This window comes from Sciurus carolinensis, chromosome 6 (genome assembly GCF_902686445.1).
Source record: "Sciurus carolinensis chromosome 6, mSciCar1.2, whole genome shotgun sequence".
NCBI lineage: Eukaryota > Metazoa > Chordata > Mammalia > Rodentia > Sciuridae > Sciurus > Sciurus carolinensis.
In genome coordinates this window covers 49,416,855-49,439,595 of record NC_062218.1, presented here as the reverse complement: position 1 = coordinate 49,439,595, position 22,741 = coordinate 49,416,855, and the positions used below count along the sequence as shown (strand labels likewise).

At 33.7% G+C, this 22,741-nt stretch overlaps 1 protein-coding gene across 5 annotated transcripts in view; it reads left to right on the top strand.

Moving 5' to 3' along the window:
* Positions 1-81: 81 nt before the first annotated feature.
* Ercc8 (ERCC excision repair 8, CSA ubiquitin ligase complex subunit) overlaps positions 82-22,741 on the top strand; it is a 56,229-nt gene continuing 33,569 nt past the window's right edge. For 2 of the 5 annotated variants that reach the window (XM_047555113.1, XM_047555112.1), the window contains exons 1-4: positions 82-213; positions 8,172-8,267; positions 12,947-13,048; positions 16,724-16,847. In XM_047555113.1, coding sequence (XP_047411069.1) covers positions 137-213; positions 8,172-8,267; positions 12,947-13,048; positions 16,724-16,847 — 399 coding nt within the window. In that variant the 5' untranslated portion in view covers positions 82-136. Of the gene's footprint in view, positions 214-8,171; positions 8,268-12,946; positions 13,049-16,708; positions 16,848-22,741 lie in introns of those variants that run through there. The other 3 variants (XM_047555115.1, XM_047555114.1, XM_047555116.1) reach the window with 3 other exon arrangements.

The following is a 22,741-nucleotide window of genomic DNA, read 5'->3' as shown; positions in this document are numbered from 1 at the left end:
AGCCCTCCGAGTAACGGCATTCACCATTGGTCAGATGGTATCACAGTTTGGCCAATGGGAAGCTCTGCTGTTGCAGCTCCGCCTCCAAGCCCTGTCATGGCGGCGTCCAGTGTGCAAGCTGGTGTGAGGAAACGCGATGCTGGGCTTTTTGTCCGCGCGACAAGCGGGTTTGGAAGACCCTGTGCGCTTCCGGAGAGCGGAGTCCACACGGAGGTAAAGAAAATCTTACCTTTTCCTCTAACGGGCCAGTCAGACTTTGGCTCAATGGCAGAATCCTAGAGACGAAGTCTGGGGCCACTGACAAGAGATGGACTTGGAAAAGTTGGCAGAAGCTAGATGAGGAAGAGCCTTGTGTGCTTGCGTAAAATTATGAAGATCAGAGTAAGGTTACAGCTATTCGGTTTTGACTTCTGCTTGAAGAATGGGTTGAAATTGAAAGCAAAAGTAGGAGCCAAGTTAGGCGAATGTTGCCCTTGTTCAGAAAAAAAAATTGATGGAAACCGGGGGCAGGGAGGAGGCAAGTGGGATGAAGAGAATGAAGAAGTTTGAAAAATGTCCAAGAAATATAAACAGCCTTGGATAATGAGTGAATAGGTGAATGATGAAAAGGGGAGTCAATAATGATTCCCAGATATATTCCTTGTGTAGGAAGTTGAATGTTGGTGACATTCTCTGAAATAAGATGTTACAAAGGGGAAGCAAGTTTTACCCATATGATGTTGAAGAACCTCTGAATATATTTACTCGGAAAGTGAAGGACGCAGTTGCATATTTGAGTTATATGCTCAAGAAAAATTTAGATTTCTTTGACATAAGGACAGGGAGTCACAAACAGAGAAGATCAGCCAGGCACTATTAATAAGTCTGCTCTCGGGCGTAGCCATTAATTCAGAAACCAGATGAGGACAATGGGAGATGAAGAAAAGACAAACAGACACATATAGAAAAAGGTTGGACCAGGTGGGTAGTCTAACTCCGATGGAGTTTGACTGACCCAGAGCTAGCTTAGCACATTTATTATATAGGTTTCATCAAAAGATTATTTGTGGGAAAGTTTCAGCAAAGCAGGCAATCTGAAGAACGCAGGACTAGCCCTACATTAGGTTCAGCTTGTTTTGCTTGGAATTTTCTATCCTTGGGAGCTAGTACCTGAGCCCAAGGTCCCCACTGATAACTCTGAGCCTCTGCAGTTTCCTCTGGCCATCATCACCATAGCAACTGGGTCATCTCGACCTGCACTTTTGCACAGGCAGTTCCCAGCACAAACGCAGCCACTAGAGTCAGAAAGACCATGATTCAAATCACTGATCTCTACAAATGGGAAAAATCTGAGAAACATAAGCATTTAAGGTTAGATAGAAGGGGCAGGGAAGTAACTCAGTGGAAGAGTGCTTGCCTCCCATTAGCAAAGCTGGGGGTTTGATCCCCAGCCCCAGGATATAAAAAGACTGGACAGAAGAAGAGAATGTTGATGAACTTACAAGAAGTAACCACAGGGGTAGAGTTAAAACTGAGGAACTGAAATATCATACATACTGACAGGATGCAGCATTTAAGGAAGGAACCATCATATCTGCTTCATACTACCTGCCCTCTTTGCACTCAGTAGTTTTCTTTCATATTACTCAGCTTTACTTTTTTTCATGCAATTTATTCCTAGTGAAGTTGTATTAAAGTATTTTGTAAGTGACATACACTCAAGAAATATGAGGAATTAAAAGCACACGTTATATTAAATACTAATGACCTTGGGGAAAGTAGTTTCAGAGGAATGGTGGGAATAAAAATAAGAGAATAAAGCAAATGGGTACTGATAATGTTAATGACTTTCTCAAGGAATTTAAATTAATAGTGAAAAAGTTAAAATGCTTATTGACAAACTAATGGGTATGATTCAGTCTAATATTCCAAAGGAAGAACTCAGCTATGCAGTTGTTATCAATACCTGAGTAACAAAGTATCCCAAACTTAGAAGCTTAAAATAACTGAAAGATTTGTTATCTCACAGGCTAAAGATGTCAAGAACCTTAATGTGTCTTAACTGGGTTCTCTCTCTGGCTCAATGTCTCTTACAAGACTACAGTCAAAATATTGAATGTGACTATAATCATCTCAAGACTGGACTGGGTGAAGATCTGTTTCCAAGCTCACTTAAGTAGTTGTAGACAGGATTTAGTTCTTCACTGGCTTTGGCCTGGAGGCCTTCCTCAATTCCTTGGCACATGGGTCTCCCCATAGGGCACATCACAGTATGATAGCTAGCTCCTATCGAAGCAAACAAGAAAGCAAGGAGGAATCCAAACTGTTTTTATAACCTAATCTCAGAAGTGACATCTCATTACTTTTATCATGTTCCAGTCATCAGCAGTGAGTCACTAGGTCTTGCTCACATTCACGGAGAGAAAATTTTCTAAGGTTATGAATACAAAGAATTAGAGATTTTGGAAGTCATTTTCTAGGCTTTCTACCATAAGTCAGAAACAGATAATAAATTATTTTAATAGATAATAATAAGTTATTATTTAGCTGTTTTCAGCAAACAATTCCATGATGTTTTATGTACTAAAATGTTATATAATCTTTAAATTTTAGTGTTACATGTTTAGCATAGTAAATGTTTCAAAATATTGAATGTAATTTTATCTCAATAAGTTAATGTTCAGTCTTTTTTGTTGTTGTTTTCTTTAAGCCACATTTTGGTTAGCTCTAAACATGATTAAAGTTATATTCTCTGTTGATTCTTCTCCCTAACCCCAATTAGTGCAGAGATGACAGTAATATTTTTTTCAACTCAGTCATCTACTCTAATGGGTTACAGCACATAGAAATATCCAGAGGTTTTTATTTCAGTGAGTGGAAGAAGGCAAGCCAAATCTATACTAAAACCTCTCAGTCTCCTCTAATAAAGCAATTTGTTTATACCAAGTAGTTCTGCAGTTCTTCTATTATGATCAGTGAAGTAAACATTGTAAGTGAGTGAACTTGGCTGTAGCCTCATCTTTAATTTCAGTGAAAATAGCTTTACTCTTAAAAAAAATTACACCTTTTTTCCTATAAATTTAATATGTTTAGAGATATTATAATGTCAGAAACAATTTAAATATGTGAGCCACTGAAAAGCTGAGTTTGTCAGTCTTTTAATCCTAAAAAGTTCTTGGTTTAAGGAAGCAACTAAGCATAAATCTTTTCATAATTCTGTGACCTAAACCTCTTATTTCATTAAAAGAACTAAAAGCTCAAAACACTGAGAAATCTTTTAACTAGTAATCCATCTGTAAATGGGTTTCATTTCTCTGAGTATATGATTCCCAAAGTGTAATTTAACCATTTCTGCCTGAAAACCTGTACCCTGATGATCCCATTCACGTTTCTTCTACCAACTGCTTTGCCTACTTACCAAAACTCAGTGTTTGTCCTTAACCCATTAATGTCAGTTTATTCATTATTCTTATTATTTCATTCTAACATGAGCTGGTGAAGTATTAATGCAAAAAGAGAGTGATTATTCTTTAAAAAAAACTAAATGAACCACTTATGAAATACTCATTCCAAACAAAAGGCTTAAAACAATGCTATTCAGTAACCGATGATGTCTTACAAATGATGGGGGCGGATAAAACTTTGTCAGAATATTGGGATCACCTCAGGTGGTTGGAAAGCATATTTATGCCAGAGTTCCACCCCCAGAGATTCGACTTAAGTTGTCCTAAGATAGCAGAAATTTTTAAAGCTACCTAGATTATTCTAATGTATAGCCAGGATTAGAATCATTGCTTCAGAAAGATTCCACATTCACTTCTTTGCATGTGCCTTAGATTTTCACTCAACTAAAATTAAATAAATTTTAACCAAACCTGAAAATCATGGAATATGTATAATATGGGTATATTTGAAAAAAGAGATATCATACTTCACTCAGCACATTTAATTCTACTTCAAACAGTTGACATATATTCAGGTAGTGTTCTTCTTTGCACAGTAGTAAAAGTCTGGCTGCATAACCTGACCTATACAAAAGGATCTTAATGATCAGTGGGAAAAATTGCAATTTTTTGTGATCTTTAATCTTTTTGTCAAAATACTGAAAAACTTATTACACTTACAGTTACAAATATGTAAGAAAATGAACAGTAGTAAAGCTAATACTTATTTAGCATATTGTAATGTAAAACAGTGTAATGTAAAACAGAACCAAAGTTATTTCTTTGTTAAAGAAAATATATATTGAGTTACTTATTAAAAAATATGTATTGAGTTTGAATATTGCTTGCCTTACTCTCTCTCATTCTCTTCTTCTTTTTTTTTTTTGGACTAATAGTCTTACCTTTCTCATTTTATAACTTAAACATATGAGGTGAGGATCTTTCTCTATGCATTGGTTAGTTGTCCTGCTCTTTTCTAAGTTTGGATCAGATTCCAGTGTTTTATCTTCTACATCTTCATCATGAAACAGCTTTGAGCGTTCCTTTAATGCAAGGTTTTGTTTTTGTTTTTGTTTCCTACTCATCACTTCCTTTGGAACGTCAGCCTTTTATCACAGCCACTTTCCCTTATTTATATCTGTAAATTCACTTGATTTCCTCATTCTGCATAGAGTTTCTTAAGTGGCAGCAGGGTCAACAATTCCGTAGCCAGCTGTTCTTTTTTTATTTCCACTTACGTTAAATTTGAGTTTCACTTCAGCATTACACTTTTTGTTTCTTTGGTGCACTTTTATTTTGTTGGCCAATTCCATCTTTTACTTATTAGTTTTCATAAAATTTTATGTAGGTTTATCTTAGGGGCAAAGAAATAACAGATCTAGGAGTCTGTATGTATACTGAGTAACACATGTACAAATGACCAGTCATCTATGACTTTGAAAGAAGTCATATCGGTCACTAATTATGATCCACATGTTATTTGTTTGTGGAATGAAACTCTAGTAGTAAATTTTGTGTCTCATGCTATTTTTCACATTTAAGATACTGTGATGACTGAAATTTGAACTATGTTGATGGGGATCTAGTAGTATTAAATTAAACCATGATAACTGAAATTAATATACATCAGACTGTGCAAAGTGAAGACTGCTTGTATATTTCAGTTAAAATATAGTGCTTAAGGTTATTTTATTTTAAATACTCCCCATTAAGTGATGTTTTTGCTTAACTAATCAACTGTGTGATCCTCTTTTATTCAAAGAAGTTGTCAACTGTTCTTCCTCCTCAGTGGTTAAGGGCAAACCATGACCACTGATATGCAATGTTCACAATTAGCACCCTTTAGAAATATTTACAACTTTATTGAGGAATAATTGACATACGCTTGTACAAATTGATATGATTATAGTATACAGTAGGAGTTTTGATACATTATTTTCTTTTGAAGTCAGCACCATAATCAAGAGAATAAACATGTTGTGCACAGTTACAATTATCTGTAATCCCAGTGACTCAGAAGGCTGTCAAGAGGATCACAAGTACAAGGCCATCCTAGGCAACTTAAAAAATAAAAAGGTCTAGGGTTGTAGTTCACTGGTAGAGCCCCCCTGGGTTCAATCCTTAGTACTTTGGGGGCAGGGGGAACAGAGATAGAGAAAACAAAAGTCCTTAAACCTAAAAATTTTGTTGTGATGCTTTGTAATTCTTCCTCTTTCCTCAGCTTGATCCTCTTCTTATTCCAGAAACCTCTGATCTGCTTTAGGTCACTGTACATTAATTTGGATATTCAGAATGTTAAATAAATAGAACAATTTTTGGCTGGCCTCTTTCACTCAGTATAATTACTTTGAAATTTCTCCATGTTGTTGCATTTATCAATTCCTTTTTATTGCTATCAAGCATTCTACTGTGTGGTTATACCACAATTTGTTTTCTCCATTCGCTTGTTGATGGACACTTGAGTTGTTTCCAGGTTTTCACTGTTACATTTTAAAGCTGCTAAAGAATTCTTGTACCAGTCTTTGTATTGACATATACTTTTATTTTTCATGGGCTAATACCTAGTAGTGGAATATTAAGAATATATCTCAGTTTTTGAGAAAGTTAAAAGTTTTCTAAAAACATATTTTCACGGGCAGGCATGAGAGTACCAGTTGCTCTACATCCTTCCCCCTGCCCCTGCCTTTTTGGGGGGTTGTTTGAACATTATTTAGTATTTTATTTTAATTTATCTTGTGATTTTGACTATATTTTTTCATATATATGAAAAAGTTTTATGGGTGCTCTAGGAATTATTAAATACATACTTTTCATTGTCTTATCATTTCACTGCTTTATTTGGCATATAGAAACTTTGTTACCCTTATTCTGCCACCTGTGTGTTGTCTTATACATTACATTTAGATATAATAAATCCCATCAGACAATATAATAATTTTTGTTTCAATTATCTAACATTATAAGAAAAAGAATAGTTTGTTTACCTAGAATTTACCATTTCTGTTGTACCTTCATTTCTGATGTCCCAGGTTTCCTTCTTTTATACTGTTTCTTTTCTATCTGAAGATTGTTGTTAATCTTTTATAGAGTAGATCTAGTAGCTTCATGGTTTCCGAAAAGAAATCTGCAGTCATTCAAATCACTTTTTTCTAAAGATAATTTGTAATTTTTCTCTGATTGCATTGAAGACCTCTTCTTCAGTTTTTAGCAGTCTGATTATAATGTGTCTGGGTATGGATTTCTTTGGGTTTATCATAGGATTTATTGTGTTTCTTGAATTTATAGATTTTTCTCTGGCAAGTTGTGACATTTTCAGCCATTTTGTCCTTTTTTTTTTTTTTTTTTCTCACTACATTTTCTCTTGTTTTTGGAACTCCAATGACATACACATTAGTCCTTTTAAAATTGTTCCTTTGGTTCCAGAGGTTCTGTTCTTCTCCATCCTCCCCCAGTCATTTCCCCCTGCGTTGGTAGATAGTGTCATTTCAGTCAATCCGTCTTCACTGACTCTTTCCTCTGTCAACTTCAATCTACGATTGAGTCCATTAAATTGAAATAATTTTATATTGAGAAGTTTTAAGATTTCCATTTGGTTCTTGTATATTCTGTTTCTTTGCTGACACTTTTTATTTTAACATTAATTTCAAGTGTGTTTACAGTCTCATGCGTACATTTTATTGTGATTGCCTTGAAGGAGATAATTCCAAAGATCATATCATTTCCTTTGTCTTATTAAAATGGTCTTTTCCCATGTAAGTTTAAATTTTTATGGTTCTTCATATGCAAAGTAATTTTGCATTGCATCCTGGACATTTTGAATACTCTTATGAGATTCTTAGTCTTGTTTCAATCTTATGATATATGTTGATATTTTTGTTTTAGAAGGCAACTTGGCAAGATGAAGTTCAGTGTCAGTTCAGTTTTCAAAGCCTTTTCAGATCTGTTTCTGGCATGTACCACTGAGTGGTCAGTCTGACCTGAATGCTGGTTAGTTTAGGTTCCAAAATCTTTCATATGCTATTTGGTGTTAAATCCATGCATGTTCCATTTCAGGTTGAGTCCAGAGGTAATAGACAGTTTTATTTCTGTGCTTCTTCCTCTCTGTGGTTTCCCTGATTGATGTTTTCCAGTTCTCTGGGACTGCCTTGTTTTGTCTTCCAGCCAGAAACTTTGGACTCTGGTTACTCTGTTCTACCACATACTTCTGCTTTATGGTCCAAGGTTTGGCTCAAGTGAAAAGATGGGTACAAAGCAATAGATTTTAGTCCCACCCTCTTGGGATCAGAGCTCTGATAAACAGAGAAAATTGACTTTATTTTAAAAAGCTTAATTGTTGAATTGAACGTACTTGTTTTGTTTTTCTTTGTAAACACTTGGAGAATTTTTTTTTTTTAAATCCTGTAATTTAAGCTTTTATCCACTGGGTGTCCTCAGTTAAGTCTTAGTTTTCAGAATTTAACCTTTTGTTCATGAAAAGTTGTTTCATTCTTTTTCAAAAAAATTTTAAATAAACTGTTTAAATAAAGTTTAAGATGCTGCTTCAAGTGACAAATTTTACCTGTAATTATTGATACTTTAAAATTTTATACACAGTCTTAGATCTGTAAATACCTTTAAGTGTGTGATAGATTTAACCATCTGATTTTTTATATTTTGTGTTATCTTGGTGAAATAAGGAATTTGTTTATGCTAAATTACTTTCTTATCATTAATTTTCATCTTCCTTTTTTCTCCTTTTAATTGTTAAAGGGTTTTGGGACTGGAGCTAAACAAAGACAGAGATATTGAAAGAATCCATGGCAGTGGAGTTAACACCCTTGACATTGAACCTGTTGAAGGGAGATAGTAAGTTTATTATATTTACCTATTGCTTTTCTAAGTAAGATGCAATAAAATCTTGCCTTTTCAGATTAATTATGTAGAAGCTTCCTAAAAATAAGGAAAAATTTTAAATTATAACATTTTTTAACTGGCATTATTAAATTTCAAATAAATACAAAGTGTTTCCAAATAGACATTTCCAAGTTATCTTAAATCAGCAATCATTGAATTTCTTTTGGATTCAGAGGGCTTTTAAGTGCTGGACTGTGTCTTTAGATACTGTTTTAAAACATAGTAAAAATGTATTTTGGAGCCAGGCACAGTGGTGTGTACCTGTAATCCCAGCAGCTTGGGAGGCTGAGGCAGGAGGATCTGGAGTTCAAAACCAGCCTCAGCAAAAGCGAGGTACTAAGCAACTCAGGGAGAACCTGTCTCTAAGTAAAATACAAAATAGGGCTGGGGATGTGGCTCAGTGGTTGAGTGTCACTGAGTTCAATTCCCAGTACCAAAAAAAAAAAAAATGTATTTTGGAGAATATGTTTGAGTTTCTTCTGGCTTTACCACTTATAAGCTGTGTGACCTGGAGCAATTTACTAAACTTTCTAATTCTCAGTTGCCATAGCTATGCAATGGATGCAATAATACCTATCTAACAAGTTCGTTGTGAGGATTAATTAAGGTAAATATAATTAAAAGCAGCATCACATATAATATTCCTTTCAATTTATTCACCATACAATAGCTGAAGTTCTTTGAAAAATCCAAATCCGAACATATTCTCACAACTTGTCATGATACTCCTATAAGAAAATTCAGGAGTGTAGGTCATTGGAAGAAAGAGCACAAGCCTAGAATTTGCAAAGCCTTGAATTCAGTCTCCAGTACTGAAACAGAAGAAGAAGAAAGTGTAAAATTCTGTGGTATTTAATAAGACCATATATAAAAGTAAATAAAAACAGTTATGGCATGTTTAACATTTGTCCCCTAATTTTTATTTTATAATGAAACATTATTATTTACATTAAAATAAGTCAGGATAGATTTGGTAAACTACTTTTTTCTTCTAGCTTCTGCCATGGTCTCATCTCATAGTACATGAGAAACATGCAGGGAACAAGATTTTCACTTTTGCATGTAGGGTAAAACATGACCAGCAATAATTGTTTTCATTTTCCTGGATTTTTCAGGCTCAATATAACACTTCCTATTCAAGGGCAGCTGTGAGTCACTCACTTATAAAATATATACAGACATGAAGGAATAACTGATTTCTTTTGATCTTAGGTTCTGATGGGAAGAATATTCATTACTATTACTCCAGCCAACCATTTGGCATAGTGATTATTTGTATGACCTGTGAACTATATAAAGCCAATTGGCAGAGTTAGTGGGAAAAGTGAAAAATTCTAGATTATATGTGCATGAAATGTGATTTGGAAATACAGCCTAAGGAATCTTTTGGTAGAGCATATAGAGAAAAGTTTGAAGACTTGCCACAGTGTTGTTCCCCTTTATTACATGGTAAAAATACAACTGTTTGTTTCATTGTTTGCTAAGATTTGCATTTTTGCATTAAATCCTTTTGACAGCAAAAGAAATAAAAAGGATTTTTCTTAAGACAATCATTGTATATGTAACTTGTCCAATATCTGTTAATATTTACCATCAACCATGAACACTGTAGTACTGACACTGTAGTGATATCACTGAAAACCAGAATAGAAACTAGAACATACAGATATTGTAAAGAAACATTTTGTTTCCAAACTTAGGTGTTATTTTAAAAAGACATCCAAAAATTTCATTTTAACAGGTTCAACTGCAGAAGGTATGTTTGCATATTACTCTTACATTTGCATATTACTCCTTATAAAATAGTTATATCAAAACCTATTCATGAAGTATTCACATAAACTTCAAAATATAACTATGAGGGAACAAACCACTGATAACTATAAGGCTATGTGGTATCACCTTTTGGGCCAGGGCTGAAGATCAGTCAGAAACTTAAATTTTCTTTTATACCTTCTAAATTCTTCTTAATTAATTACATTTATCTTTAATAACAAGTTTTCTTGTCTGTATAAAAGCATAAAGCCATTTCTCTTAATATGGTCATCCTACCAAAAAAAAATTAACCTGACAGTTAAATAAATAATGTTAGTGCCATCAAATACTTCAAATAGAAAGTCAGTTACTAATAATAATGGTTCAGTATTTTCATCCAAATAATAGAATTAAAGGAAGACTTTTGGAAGCCATTCTAATAAAAGTAAAACATCTGACATTATTATAAAAGCCAGTTAATTTCAACTTTTTAAAAAATATTTTTTATTTATTTTTATGTGGTACTGAGGATCAAACCTAGTGCCTCACATGTGCTAGGCAAGTGCTGTACCAATGAGCCACAACCCCAGCCCAGTTAAGTTCAACTTTAAGAATAATTTTTTTTACATTGATCATACATGATACACTTGCAGTACCATGGTTAAAAACTAAATTTCACAAAGTCAAAGTATTTCTGCTTCATACAGCAGAAATATTTTTGGAATTAGTTGTGGCATATATTGTGGTAACTCTCTAGTTGTTTCTTTGAAAAGGAGAAGAAAAGAATGGAGTTGTGATTGGGAAAGATCTTCATTGTTTGGAAGTTTGTGAATAGTCTTTCGATGGTCTCCTGTTTTAATTGGGCAAATTTATATTTTGAATAATAATAGAATAAAATTCAGAATGTCTAAGATTTTGTAATATTTAGATTTGGTCCCAAGGAAGCATAAAATAGAGAACTCTTTGAAGGAGTTTTATCTTGTTTTTTTAAAAAAATGCCACTGGATATAGTGGTGCACATTTGTAATCCCAACTACTTGGAAGACTGAGGCAGGAGGATTACAAGTCTCAAAAAAATAAAAAGGGTTGGGGATGTAACTCAGATGGTGTAGAGTACCCTTGGGCCCAATCCCCAGTGCTGAGAAAGAAAGAAAGAAAAAAGGTACATGAACAAATGTAAAAAGACAGAAACAGTGAAAATATTTAATCTGAAATATGTACATATTTCAATATGTAAAAGAATCAAGAATATCCTCCATTTAGCAGAATTTTCTCTGAATTTACAACGTACTTCAGCACCTATTGTTATTTTTTAAATTGAAAATATTAAGCCTTCAGGAAAGTTAATTAAAGGTAGCACAACTTTACATTCAAAAATTATTTCAGGCAATGTTATGAAAAAGAAAACATAAAATTATATTGAAAAGTACCTAATTCAAAAAATATAAGTAGCATATTTTTAAAGACGAAGGTAAGAAACTGATTAAAGTATATGAAGTATCAAGTATTATGTTTTGCAAGTTATTTTTAAAACAATTCAATCAATATAAAGGGTTTCAGTGTATACACTTATATGTTACTTTTGATTTTTTAGAAATTGTTTTACAAAGCTGTTGAATAGAATAGTTTTTCAGGTTCTACCAATATAATAAACCAGACTGAGAGTAGATAAATGTTTCCAAAAACATCACCCTCTTTTAAGCTCAAAAGTAAGACTCCAAGTTGTCTGACCCCACTGACCTCTCACCTCTCGCCACTCTACCACACTTCTCCAGCAGCATATCCTTTCAGTTTCTGAATGAACCCGAATTGTTACTTGCATATACCTGTCTGGCTAACTCCATTCCTCCTTTTGATGCCAGTTGAAAATTAAATTAGATGGTCTGCAAACAGTTCCTGAATCCTCATACTAGTATAAAAATAACTTATTATCCCAATGATCTTATAACTAACAATCTATGTGAGGCTGTATAGTACCTGTCTTTCCTACTGGATTGGAACTTCACAAGGACAGGAATCATGCCTGTCTTGTTCAGTTGCATTAACAGAGTGCCTTACATATCATAGTTGCCCATTTGACGTTAAATGACTTGAATGTATACATTCATAAGAGAAGGAAAAAAACTACCACTGAGTGACATCCCCAATCCTTTTTATTTATTTATTTATTTTGAAACGGGGTCTTGCTAAATTGCTGAGACTGGCCTCAAACTTCTTATCCTCCTGTCTCAGCCCCCTGAATTGCTGAAATTACAGGCATGCATTACCTCACAGTGCTCAAGTTTCTTTTAGAGTAGTTTCCAAAAAAGGCTGGGGATGTAGCTCAGTAGTAAAGTGACTCTGGTTCAATCCCTATTATCTCCTCCCCCCCAAAAAAAAAAAAAAAATTAAAGAAAAGAAAATAAATTTGAGACTTTTATCATTACATCAAATTTGTGATTTAGGTGAAATTTCCCCATGTTTTTACAGATGTTGAAAAGCTTAGACAGGTGATGTAATGAACCCAGGCTCCTATAGCCAGAATCAGTAATAATTGGTCTGTCTGATACATTTTCATTTAGCACAGTTATAATTAGGTCATTGAAACAACTTCATGATATTTTACTTTCTTAGTAAGAAATATCCTTTGCCATCTTATTTCTACCATCTTTTCTTTTTTGGAATCATGAAAGTAAACTTTTAATGATCACAAATTGAATTTTTCTGTATTCATTCTTTTATACATTTTAAGAAATTTCAGTATGTTGACATCTTGAGTTAGAACTATGATCTTAATACATTTAAGTGTTTGTAGATCAATTTTCAGAGATATACAATTCTCCTAAATAAAAGAAATACATAAAATAGTGAATTAATGTGAATTTTTTTATTATCAGTATGTTATCAGGTGGTTCAGATGGTGTGATTGTACTTTATGACCTTGAGAACTCCAGCAGACAACCTTATTACACATGTAAAGCAGTGTGTTCCATCAGCAGGTGTGTATTTAAAAATGCGATTCATGAGTTTGTAAACAGTTGAGTATTTTTTGCATCAGATATAAAGCATGAAAATAGTAGTCATATGAATGGCTTACGTAAATTGTTCAAATGACATATTTACATGGATATCTCTTGATAGTATTTCTTGAAAATAAGTGAAATTCAAGGGTAGACTTTTTTAAAAAACATTTTTGATTCTGTCTTTTTAATCTCTACCTACAGAGCACACCTAAATAACTACAGTTTTTGGTACCACTTAATGTAAGATTCAGTTAGGAGTCTTTCAGCCAATTGTAAAGTAGCCTTTTCGGCTGATATTAGTGAAATAAAAAGATTAAGAACTAGATATAGAGCTGGGGATATAGCTCAGTGGTGGAGCACTTGCATAGCATGTGTGAGGCCTTGGGTTCAATTCCCAATACAGCAGAAAAAAGAGAAGGAAAAGAAAGAGGGGTTGGGGGAAAAGAGCTAGACATAATAAATATGCACATAAGCCCTCACCAAACACACATACACACATACACCCTTCTTTTATCTCTCTATTTACTTAAAGATTCTTAACATAAAAACATGTTTCTATTTGTCATCTCTCACTGTTCTTGTGAAAAATGTTTTTAAATGTCTAATAAACTGTTTTGTAACTTTACGGTAGTTTTTTCATAATGATTATTTAATTTTCTCTCATAAAACCTATAGCTGAGCAGACTTTTGCATTAAAAGGACTGAGAAAATGTTTCTGAGAGGAGAAAGTTCATATACATTAATATCAGCAACCACTCTGTATTAAAACTGTTTCAAAAGCACCATAATAAGCTCTGAAGTTCATGTACATTTATGAGACTGACAATTGTTTCTGTGTGTGGTGCTTCATTTTGGAAATACACATTTGAATGACTCAAAAGTCATTCATCTCTCTGAACTTCAAATTATTTTGTTTTAGAGATAATTATATTTTCCTTTCATGTTTATAAGGGTTCTGTGATAAATGAAATATTTTTTGAAAAGCATGTTGAAAACCATAAAACCACCATAAGTGGAAAGCAATATGGTTTTAGGAAAAAACAGTATAGAACAAGGTATCACCTCAAAGTATATGATGTTATATTACTTTCATTCATTTTTTATCTTATTTTATCTTAGCTAACATCTTAAGATTGTTTGTTATGTAGCAAAATAGCATTTGCATATATTTCATATGCCATATAATGTTATTTTGTGAAGAACTATCAACTGAATTTTTGGTATGTAACAAAAGTAAATGCTTTGTGCATAACTCTTGTTTTATTATGACTTTACTCTTGGGTTCAAATGCTGTCTTAAACACATGACCTCGAATTTGAAAATGGGCAATAGTAAGCATCTATACAAAATGAATTCAAATTACATCTTTATGTTATAAGAATTTACAATCTAATTTTATAAAATAATTTAAATAAAATTCACCAAATTTTGTGTGGCTTAGACTATTTTCTGATTTTTATTATTGGTATACTTGATGTGTTTTGTTCTTCAGCACTAGAAAGATTCCTTATCAAAGTTCTTATTAAATGTGAATAACAAGTCACACATAGTAAGAGAATAATATTACATTTTATCTTTTTTAAAATTTAAATTGAAAATATAAATTAACTTATTTGTGATGTTATTTGTTATTAAAGATTTGTTTTATTTAAAACCGTCAAGATTGTTAGGAAATAGAAATCAATTTTGCTTATTTTAAGCAGAAGTTTATTGGAAGGAGCTTTAGTATCTCACATAAATATCAGGAAAATGGGAGAATCAAACTTAAAAAATGAGCAGAAAGCAAGAGAAGGTAAGAGAGAACACAGTCAAGGTCATACCACAGGAACAATTTAGTTTGGGTTTTGCCCAACACTGATTCAACTGATTACCAACACTGACTCAACTCCATAGCTATGAATAATGGCTAGCTCCTCTTGGGGTTTGCATTAGTAATTGCTGTTTCAGAATCTCAAGTAGACTCAATAAAACCCAGGACACATATCCTTGCCCTTGATGCCAAGGGGGCAGGAAAAAGAAATCTGGAATCCTTTGCTTTCTGTAACAAAAGGCAGGGCTTTGCTTTTCAACAAAACAAGGAAGTTCCCCCAAACAGGAAGAGTTTGAATGCTTAGCAGCCATGAAAAAGGATACATTCACCATTTGATTGTCCAACATCCATTTACATCTTGCTTCCCATACTTACCCTTTTTTTTAAAGTTCCAGCCTAACCCAATGCACCGTCCACTCTACAACCAAAGAGTCATCCTCTTCCACATCCTCTTGTAATCCTGAATGTATTTAGTTACATATCCAGCTCCAGCTCAGAGTAATATCTGGTTTTCCAGTATTATTATATGACACTGTATCAGTATTGTATACCCTATGGACTTAATTATACAGTTAACCTATATAAAACAAGGGAGGAAAGAAAGGGGAAATTAGTTAAAATTATGTAAGCTTATATAATTACAGAGAATGTAAGGAAATATGGGTAGACAGTACATTCTTTGTGTTTTTACACAAAGCTGTCTTAAGGCCTGAGCTAGCATTCGTGACTTTGCTTTATGTTCTCTTTCCTGCATTTGGTACCACACATATCCACTGTCCTTTATCCAGTATTGGGATACAGACCTTCACCCTTAGGAATCAGACCCCATGATGGTTCTATCTGCATGAGGTTGCAGCAGTTTTCTATTAACTTAGGTTTGTTTTATTATAGGAAATTTGTCATATGTACAAAAATAGCAAATCATACAATGAATTGTGTCTCAACCCAGCTTCAACACCTATCAGTAGTAAGCATTCTTGTTTCACTTCTACCCCACACCCATCCACCCCTGGAATTATTTTGAACTGAATCCCAGATAACATTTCATCTATTTGTTTTTGTGTATCTCTAAAGCATAAAGATTCTTTTTGTAAGCGTAACCACAGTATCACACACTAATTTCTGGTAGTAAATATCTAGTCAGTGTTTAGATTTCCTGCATTGTCTCATAAGTCTCTTAACAGCCAGTTTGCTTGAATTAAGATTACATATACAGGGTTGATTGATTACTGGTTCAGAGCATAGACTGACTTCTTCAGTCCAGCACAACCTGGTATATTGTACATAACATTAATAACTGATCAACAGATCATGCTTCTGTGAGCAATGTGTTACATAAGGCTAATGAATCCTATGATCATCCACTAATTGCATTCTTTTCATCATCAAGTAAATTCCTTGATAAGAAGCAATACTGTGTGGAATACCATGGATGTGTGTGAGGCATTCAACAATTCTAAGAATGATAGTACTGATAGAATGATAACTTGAGAAAATAAATCCAAAACCAAAAGAGATCTCTTCTAGTAAGGACAAACCACTGCCTGCACCAAGATGAAAGAACTCCAGTATAGCTGGCTAATCCCTCCAGACTACATAATACAGCAATAGGAAGTTGCTCATATTTTGAATGTTAGGAGGAGGTAGACCTCCATGTCATAACATGGAAGCTTTAATCTAGAGATGCCTGAACATTCTTCTTTTCTGTACAGGCAGGTCATAGGTATGTGGTGTAGCTGTGGCAATTCATATCATCTTACTTAAGACTACTTCTTGTGGTTAATGTAGTCCTAGTTTTGAAATTCACATGTTATCTCTAAATGTTGATTTCTGTTTTGTAGAAACCATCCTGATGTTCACAAATACAGTGTGGAGACTGTTCAGTGGTATCCTCATGACACAGGCATGTTCACATCAAGCTCATTTGATAAAACTCTGAAAGTATGGGACACAAATACATTACAAGTAAGTACAATGAAACCTTTCCAAATTGCTCTATAAATGAAGAATTTAATCCTTAACCATTTTCATGTGACTGTTTGCTAAGGTGTCCTGCATGTTATATGTAAAAGCAGTAGAGTGGTTAAAGGGAGCTAGACTACTTGAGTTAGATCCTGGCTCTGCTGCTGACTAACTGTAGGACATTGGGCAAATGTCCAAACCTCTGTGTGTCTGTTTCCTTATCATAAATAGGGGTGATGATGGCACCTTGTGGTCTAGTTTAAGGATTCAATAAGCCACTCTATGCAAAATATCTAGAATAGTGCTTAGCACATATATAAATGCCCCAAACCTGTGAGCTGTTACTCTAGGTAAAGTCGTTAATTAATTAACAAAGGTCTCTTCCACTATAAAATTAAGGTATAAATCTATATGATGTCTAAGGTTCCTCCAGTTCTATCATGTAGTCAATGATTTCAGCTTCTGGAATCCATATTAATCATCTTTTATTTTAACTTCATAGCACTGTTTTCTGTATTCTCATTTCTCAACATAGGGTACTGTTTTATATTGTTTTCATATTCATATATCTTGTGTTTTTCTACATTATTACTTCCACAAAGAAAGGATTGTATTTTATATACTACTAAATTCCAGTACTGTGAATAATTGCAGAATAAATAATTTAAGGATAACTAATGAACTAAGTAACCAACCACATATTAATAACTAATAAAACTAGGAAGTATAGGTAGGATTCTAGTCAGAGTAACAAATATTGTTTTATAAATGAATGCAGAGAATATGTCTAATTACTCAAACTAAATGTTTTCTTTTTTGATCCTGTTATATTAGGAAACAATGTGCCATTGATCATTTGGAATTTATTTAGTTATTTAATTAGTTACCAGGGATTGAACCCAGGAGTGCTTACCCACTGAGCCACATTCCCAATCCTTTTTATTTATTTATTTTTTATTTATTATTATTTTTTTTTAAATTTTAAGACAGTGTCTCACTAAGTTGCTTAGGGTCTCACTGAGTTGCTGAGACTGTCTTTGAACTTGCAATCCTCTGCTGATTCTGCCTATTGAGTTACTGGGATTACAGGTGTGTGCCACCATGCACAACTGGATTTATTTTTAGAATAAAGTATTCATTTTAAACTTCATAGCAATTGAAAATGAGAATATATTTTAAGGATTAAATGAATATTATGAACTTCCCCTACTGATTAAAATGGAGTATGTAATAGCCAAAACAGCACCTCCATTGAGAAAAACTAGATTTGTATGAGGGCTTTGGAAAATCTAGGCCCTGAGAGAATTGGAAAAGATCCTAAAGAAAAAGAAAGCTAATAGAAGTGAATTCATCTTTCTGCATGTTTTTCTTTTTTGCCATTTACCATTTCTTGATGTAGGGCAAGAGATTGAGAAGGCAGGCATTTGGTAGCTTTTAAGGGGCAGAGAAGCCAGTGGAACTTTAATCAATTTCATAAGACTGGAGAGGCAGAAATTGGAGCACAGAGCAGTCAACCAGATATTAAGAGGTCAGTATCACAGAAATAAAAGAGATTCAGAGAAATGAGTCTGACATTGGACACTGGTTTTCCCTTTGAGTCATTTGCCTGTGAATCTACAGAAAACCACAAAGAAATGAAGGTAAAATAGCAATTTCCCTCAGTCACATGGTACTGAGGGGAAAGGTTACCATATAGTACTTGCTAGGTAGGAGGAGTCCTATTGAGAAACCAAGCTCTTAGGGCACCTGGAAGGTGCAAATGGGAGACAAATGGTGCCTGTGGTAGGTACCTCCCAAGATGTCTGTGGCATAATCCCCAGAACCTGTTAATATGTTAATATGTTAGGTTACATGGCAAAGGGAAATTAAGTTTGATAATCACCTGAACCCAAGATATGAAGATTATCCTGAAGTATCCTGTTGGGTCTACTGTAATCACAAGGATTTTAAAAAGTAGAATAGGGAGGCAGAGGAAGAGCATTGGGAAATAGGAAACATGGAATAGTCTGAGAAATGTAAAATTTCTGACTTTGAAGATGGATGATGGGACCAAACGCCCAAGTTGGAAAAGTAAAGAAACAGTTTTCTCCTGGAGTTGCCAGAAAGGAAGGCAGCCTTGCCAGCACCTTGATTACAATCCAGTGAGATCCGTATGACACTTCTAACCTGTAGGGCTGTCAGATAGTAAATTTTGTGTTTGTGTAAGCTAATGAGTTAATCGCAATTCCTTACCTCAACAATAAAAAATTATTAGAGTTTATAAAGATGGCAAATGAGGTTTACAAATTACCTCAGTCCCTGATTGAATTGAGATAATCTGCACCTCTCCTCCTGCCAAAGATAGATTGAACTTTCTCTTGAGAAGCTAATATCATATAGAGTCTCTTTAGTTTTTCCTATGTATTTTGGCCCTGAATCAGAAACTACCAAAAAACAGACAATACAGACAGACTGACATCTCTAGGCCATGATGCCTTTATCAGTAAATTATTGTTAACATTTAAAAAAGAAATAATATCAATCCTAGACAAAAACTTGAAGGAAAAAAAAAAAAAAAACCTTCAAGAGGATAAAGGATGGGGAGAAGGAACATTTATTTGTAAATTCACTTTGCAAAGTGAGCATATCCTCGATTCCAAAATTTCCTGGGATATTATATGGGTATTTTGACTGTATGGCTTATAAATACAGACAAAAAAATCCTAAACAGACTGTTAGTAAATAGAATCTAGCAACATACAAAATAAATAATATATCACAATTGAATGGTATTTATTTTAAGAAACAAAGTTTTTTTTTAGCATCTAAAAACCAGTTAATGTAATTTACCATGTTATTAGAATGAAAGTAAAAAGCTACATGATCATCTAAAAACATCCAAAAATTTTTTAATAAAAATCACTACCCATTCATGATTTAAAAAAATATTAATCACTGGGGAAAAGGGAAATCTCTTAATTTGATAAAATGTTTCTATTTTTTTTAAAAACAACTGAAGCAATTTCTTTTGGTGATAAAAATTTGAATTATCATGTTATTGTCTCTGTTCAGCATTGTATAGGAAGTCATAGCCAGTTAAATAAGGCAAAGGAAATAAAACGTAAAAGAATTAACAAGGAGACATTTAAACTATCACTCACAGAAAATATGCTTATGAACATAGAAAATGCCAAAGGATCTATAGCCAAACTATTAGAATTTGTGTGCATAAATTTAGCAGAGTTGTTGGATATAAGATCAATTGTTTCTGAATTCCAGGCACAATTATAAAATAAAATGTCAAAAGTAACACCATTCACAATTACATTTAAAAAAAACCATATGCCTACTAGTAAATTGAATAGAAATGTACAAGACCACTCAATACTACACAGAAAACTATAAAATATTGAGAGAAATGAAGACCCAAATAAATGGTAGAATATGTCACATCCAAGAATTAGAAAGTTCAATATTGTGAAGATACCAGTTCTATCCAAAGTGATCCTCAGAATCACTACATTTTCAGTCAAAATCTTAGGTTTCTTTTATGGAAATTGAGTAGCTAATTCTAATGTTTATATGAAAATACAAAGAGATAAGGCATTCTTTAAGAAGAGTGAAGTTGGAAGAGCTCACTACCAGATATCAGGATTTACTATTAAGCTATACTAGTTCAGTCAGTGTGATATTGGTGCAAGCAAAAAAACAAAAAGAAAAAAAGTGGAACAGGATAGTGAATTAAGAAACACTCACGGACTGAGGTTGTGGCTTAGGCGTAGAGTGCTTTCCTGGCATGAGTGAGGCACTGGGTTTGATCCTCAGCACCACAGAAAAATAAATAAATAAATAAAAGGTATTGTGCCCATCTACAACTAAAAACAAATTGACACACATGTTACAGTAGTAGCATTGTAGTGCATTAGTACATTGGGGAGAGGATGACCTTTTTCATAAAGGGTATTGATTCGTTACCTGTTTGTTACATGTTAAAACCAGGGATTTGGTAGTGAGCAAAATAGACATTGCCCCTGCTCTGTGTCAAAAAGTTTCAAGCTTAACAGGAAAGACAAGATAAAGCCAGAAATAGCAGTAAGATTTGAAAGGGGTTATACCTGGGAAAGTGCATGGTAGTTTAACTGGGTCACCTAACCTATGGGAAGTTCAGGGAATATTTTCTAGAAAATACTTTTCCAGAGACAGTGATCATTAGACTGAGATGAAAGCTGAGTAGAAGTTGGATAAATTCATAGGAGAAAGAAGAGAGTTCCAGGCAGAGAGAACAGCATGTAAAACCTTGGGAGTGATGGTGGACATATGTATATTTAAAATGGAAGGACTCTCAATATGGCTTGAGTACCAGAGCAGTGTCTAGTTTGAAAAAACCAGAAAGGTAAGCAGAGTCTATGTCATAAGGAACCTTGCCAAATTTGTTAAATTTTTTTTTTTTTTTTAATCCTTAGGAGGCAGTGTAATCCATTGAAGAGTCAGTGAGCCATGGCCAAAACTGAAAGAATTAAGTTGGCATTTTATATGAATCAGACAGAATATGTTGCAAATAGATTAGAAGGTGACAAGAAGAGAGTTCAGATAGGTTTCAGTAATCCAGGCCAGAGTAGTTAGTGACCTGACTATGAATATGGCAGTGGGATAGTCAGATATAAGAGGTTATTTATGAGAAAATTGTCAGGAGGTGGAAATTAATTTGCTATTTGACAAGAGTGAAAAGTAAATTGGAACTCTCTTACATTGCTAGTGGAAATTTAAAATGGTATAGCATTTTTTTAAAATGGTAAAACATTTTTACTCATAATGTTAAATGTAAAGTTACCATATGATCAACAATTCTACTCCTGAGTGAATGTTTGTATTCAAGACAAATGAAAACATGACCACAAGAAAACTTATACACAAGCGTTCATAGCACCATTGTAATAGCCAAAAAATAAAAGCATTTGAAATGCCTATCAGCTGATGAATGCCTAAACAAAATATGGTATACTGCAGCAGCAAAATAAATTAAGTACTAGTACATGCTACAACATGGATAAACTTTGAAAATATCATACTGAATAAAAAAAAAGCATGCTAAATGAAAGACTGCAGAAGACTACATACTGCATAATTTCATCTGTATAAAACATCAAGAATAAGCAAAAAGTTGATTTAGAGGTTACCTAGGGCAGGGATGGGGAGTGAATGCTTATGGACATGGGTTTCTTTTGCGATGATGAATGCTAAAATGTATTGTGATGTTTGCACAACTTCATAAATATACTAAAAACACTTGAACTACACACTTTCAAGTGGGTACATTGTATGATATTTGAATTATATCTCAATAAAATTTAATTTAAAAATCAAAAATGACCCCCAGGTTTTCTAGCTTGAGAATTGAATAGATTATATTGTTTACAAAGATAGGGAAAGAGGGGAGGGTGATGTTCAATTTCAGAATTGCTAAATTTGAAAAATTTATAAGAAATTCAAGTGAAGATAATCCAGGAATTTACTTTTACGTATCTGTAATTTGGGAGTGAGGTCTATACTGTTAATACAATTTTGTGAGTCTCTTGCATACAAGTGTCAGATGAAGAGACTAGTGCATAGAACAAAACCATAAGGAAGACCAAGCTTTTTTTTTTTTTATTGTAAACAAATGGGATACATGTTGTTTCTCTGTTCATACATGGAATAAAGGAATATCATTTGTTTAATCATAAATTTACATAGGGTAATGTTGTTTGATTCATTCTGTTATTTTTTCCCTTCCCTGCCACCTCTTCCACCCCTCTTTTCCCTCTATACAGTCCTTCCTTCCTCCATTCTTGCCACCCTCCTTAACCCTAACCCTAAACCTAACCCTAACCCTAACACTAATCCCTCCCACCCCCCATTATGTGTCATCATCTGCTTAT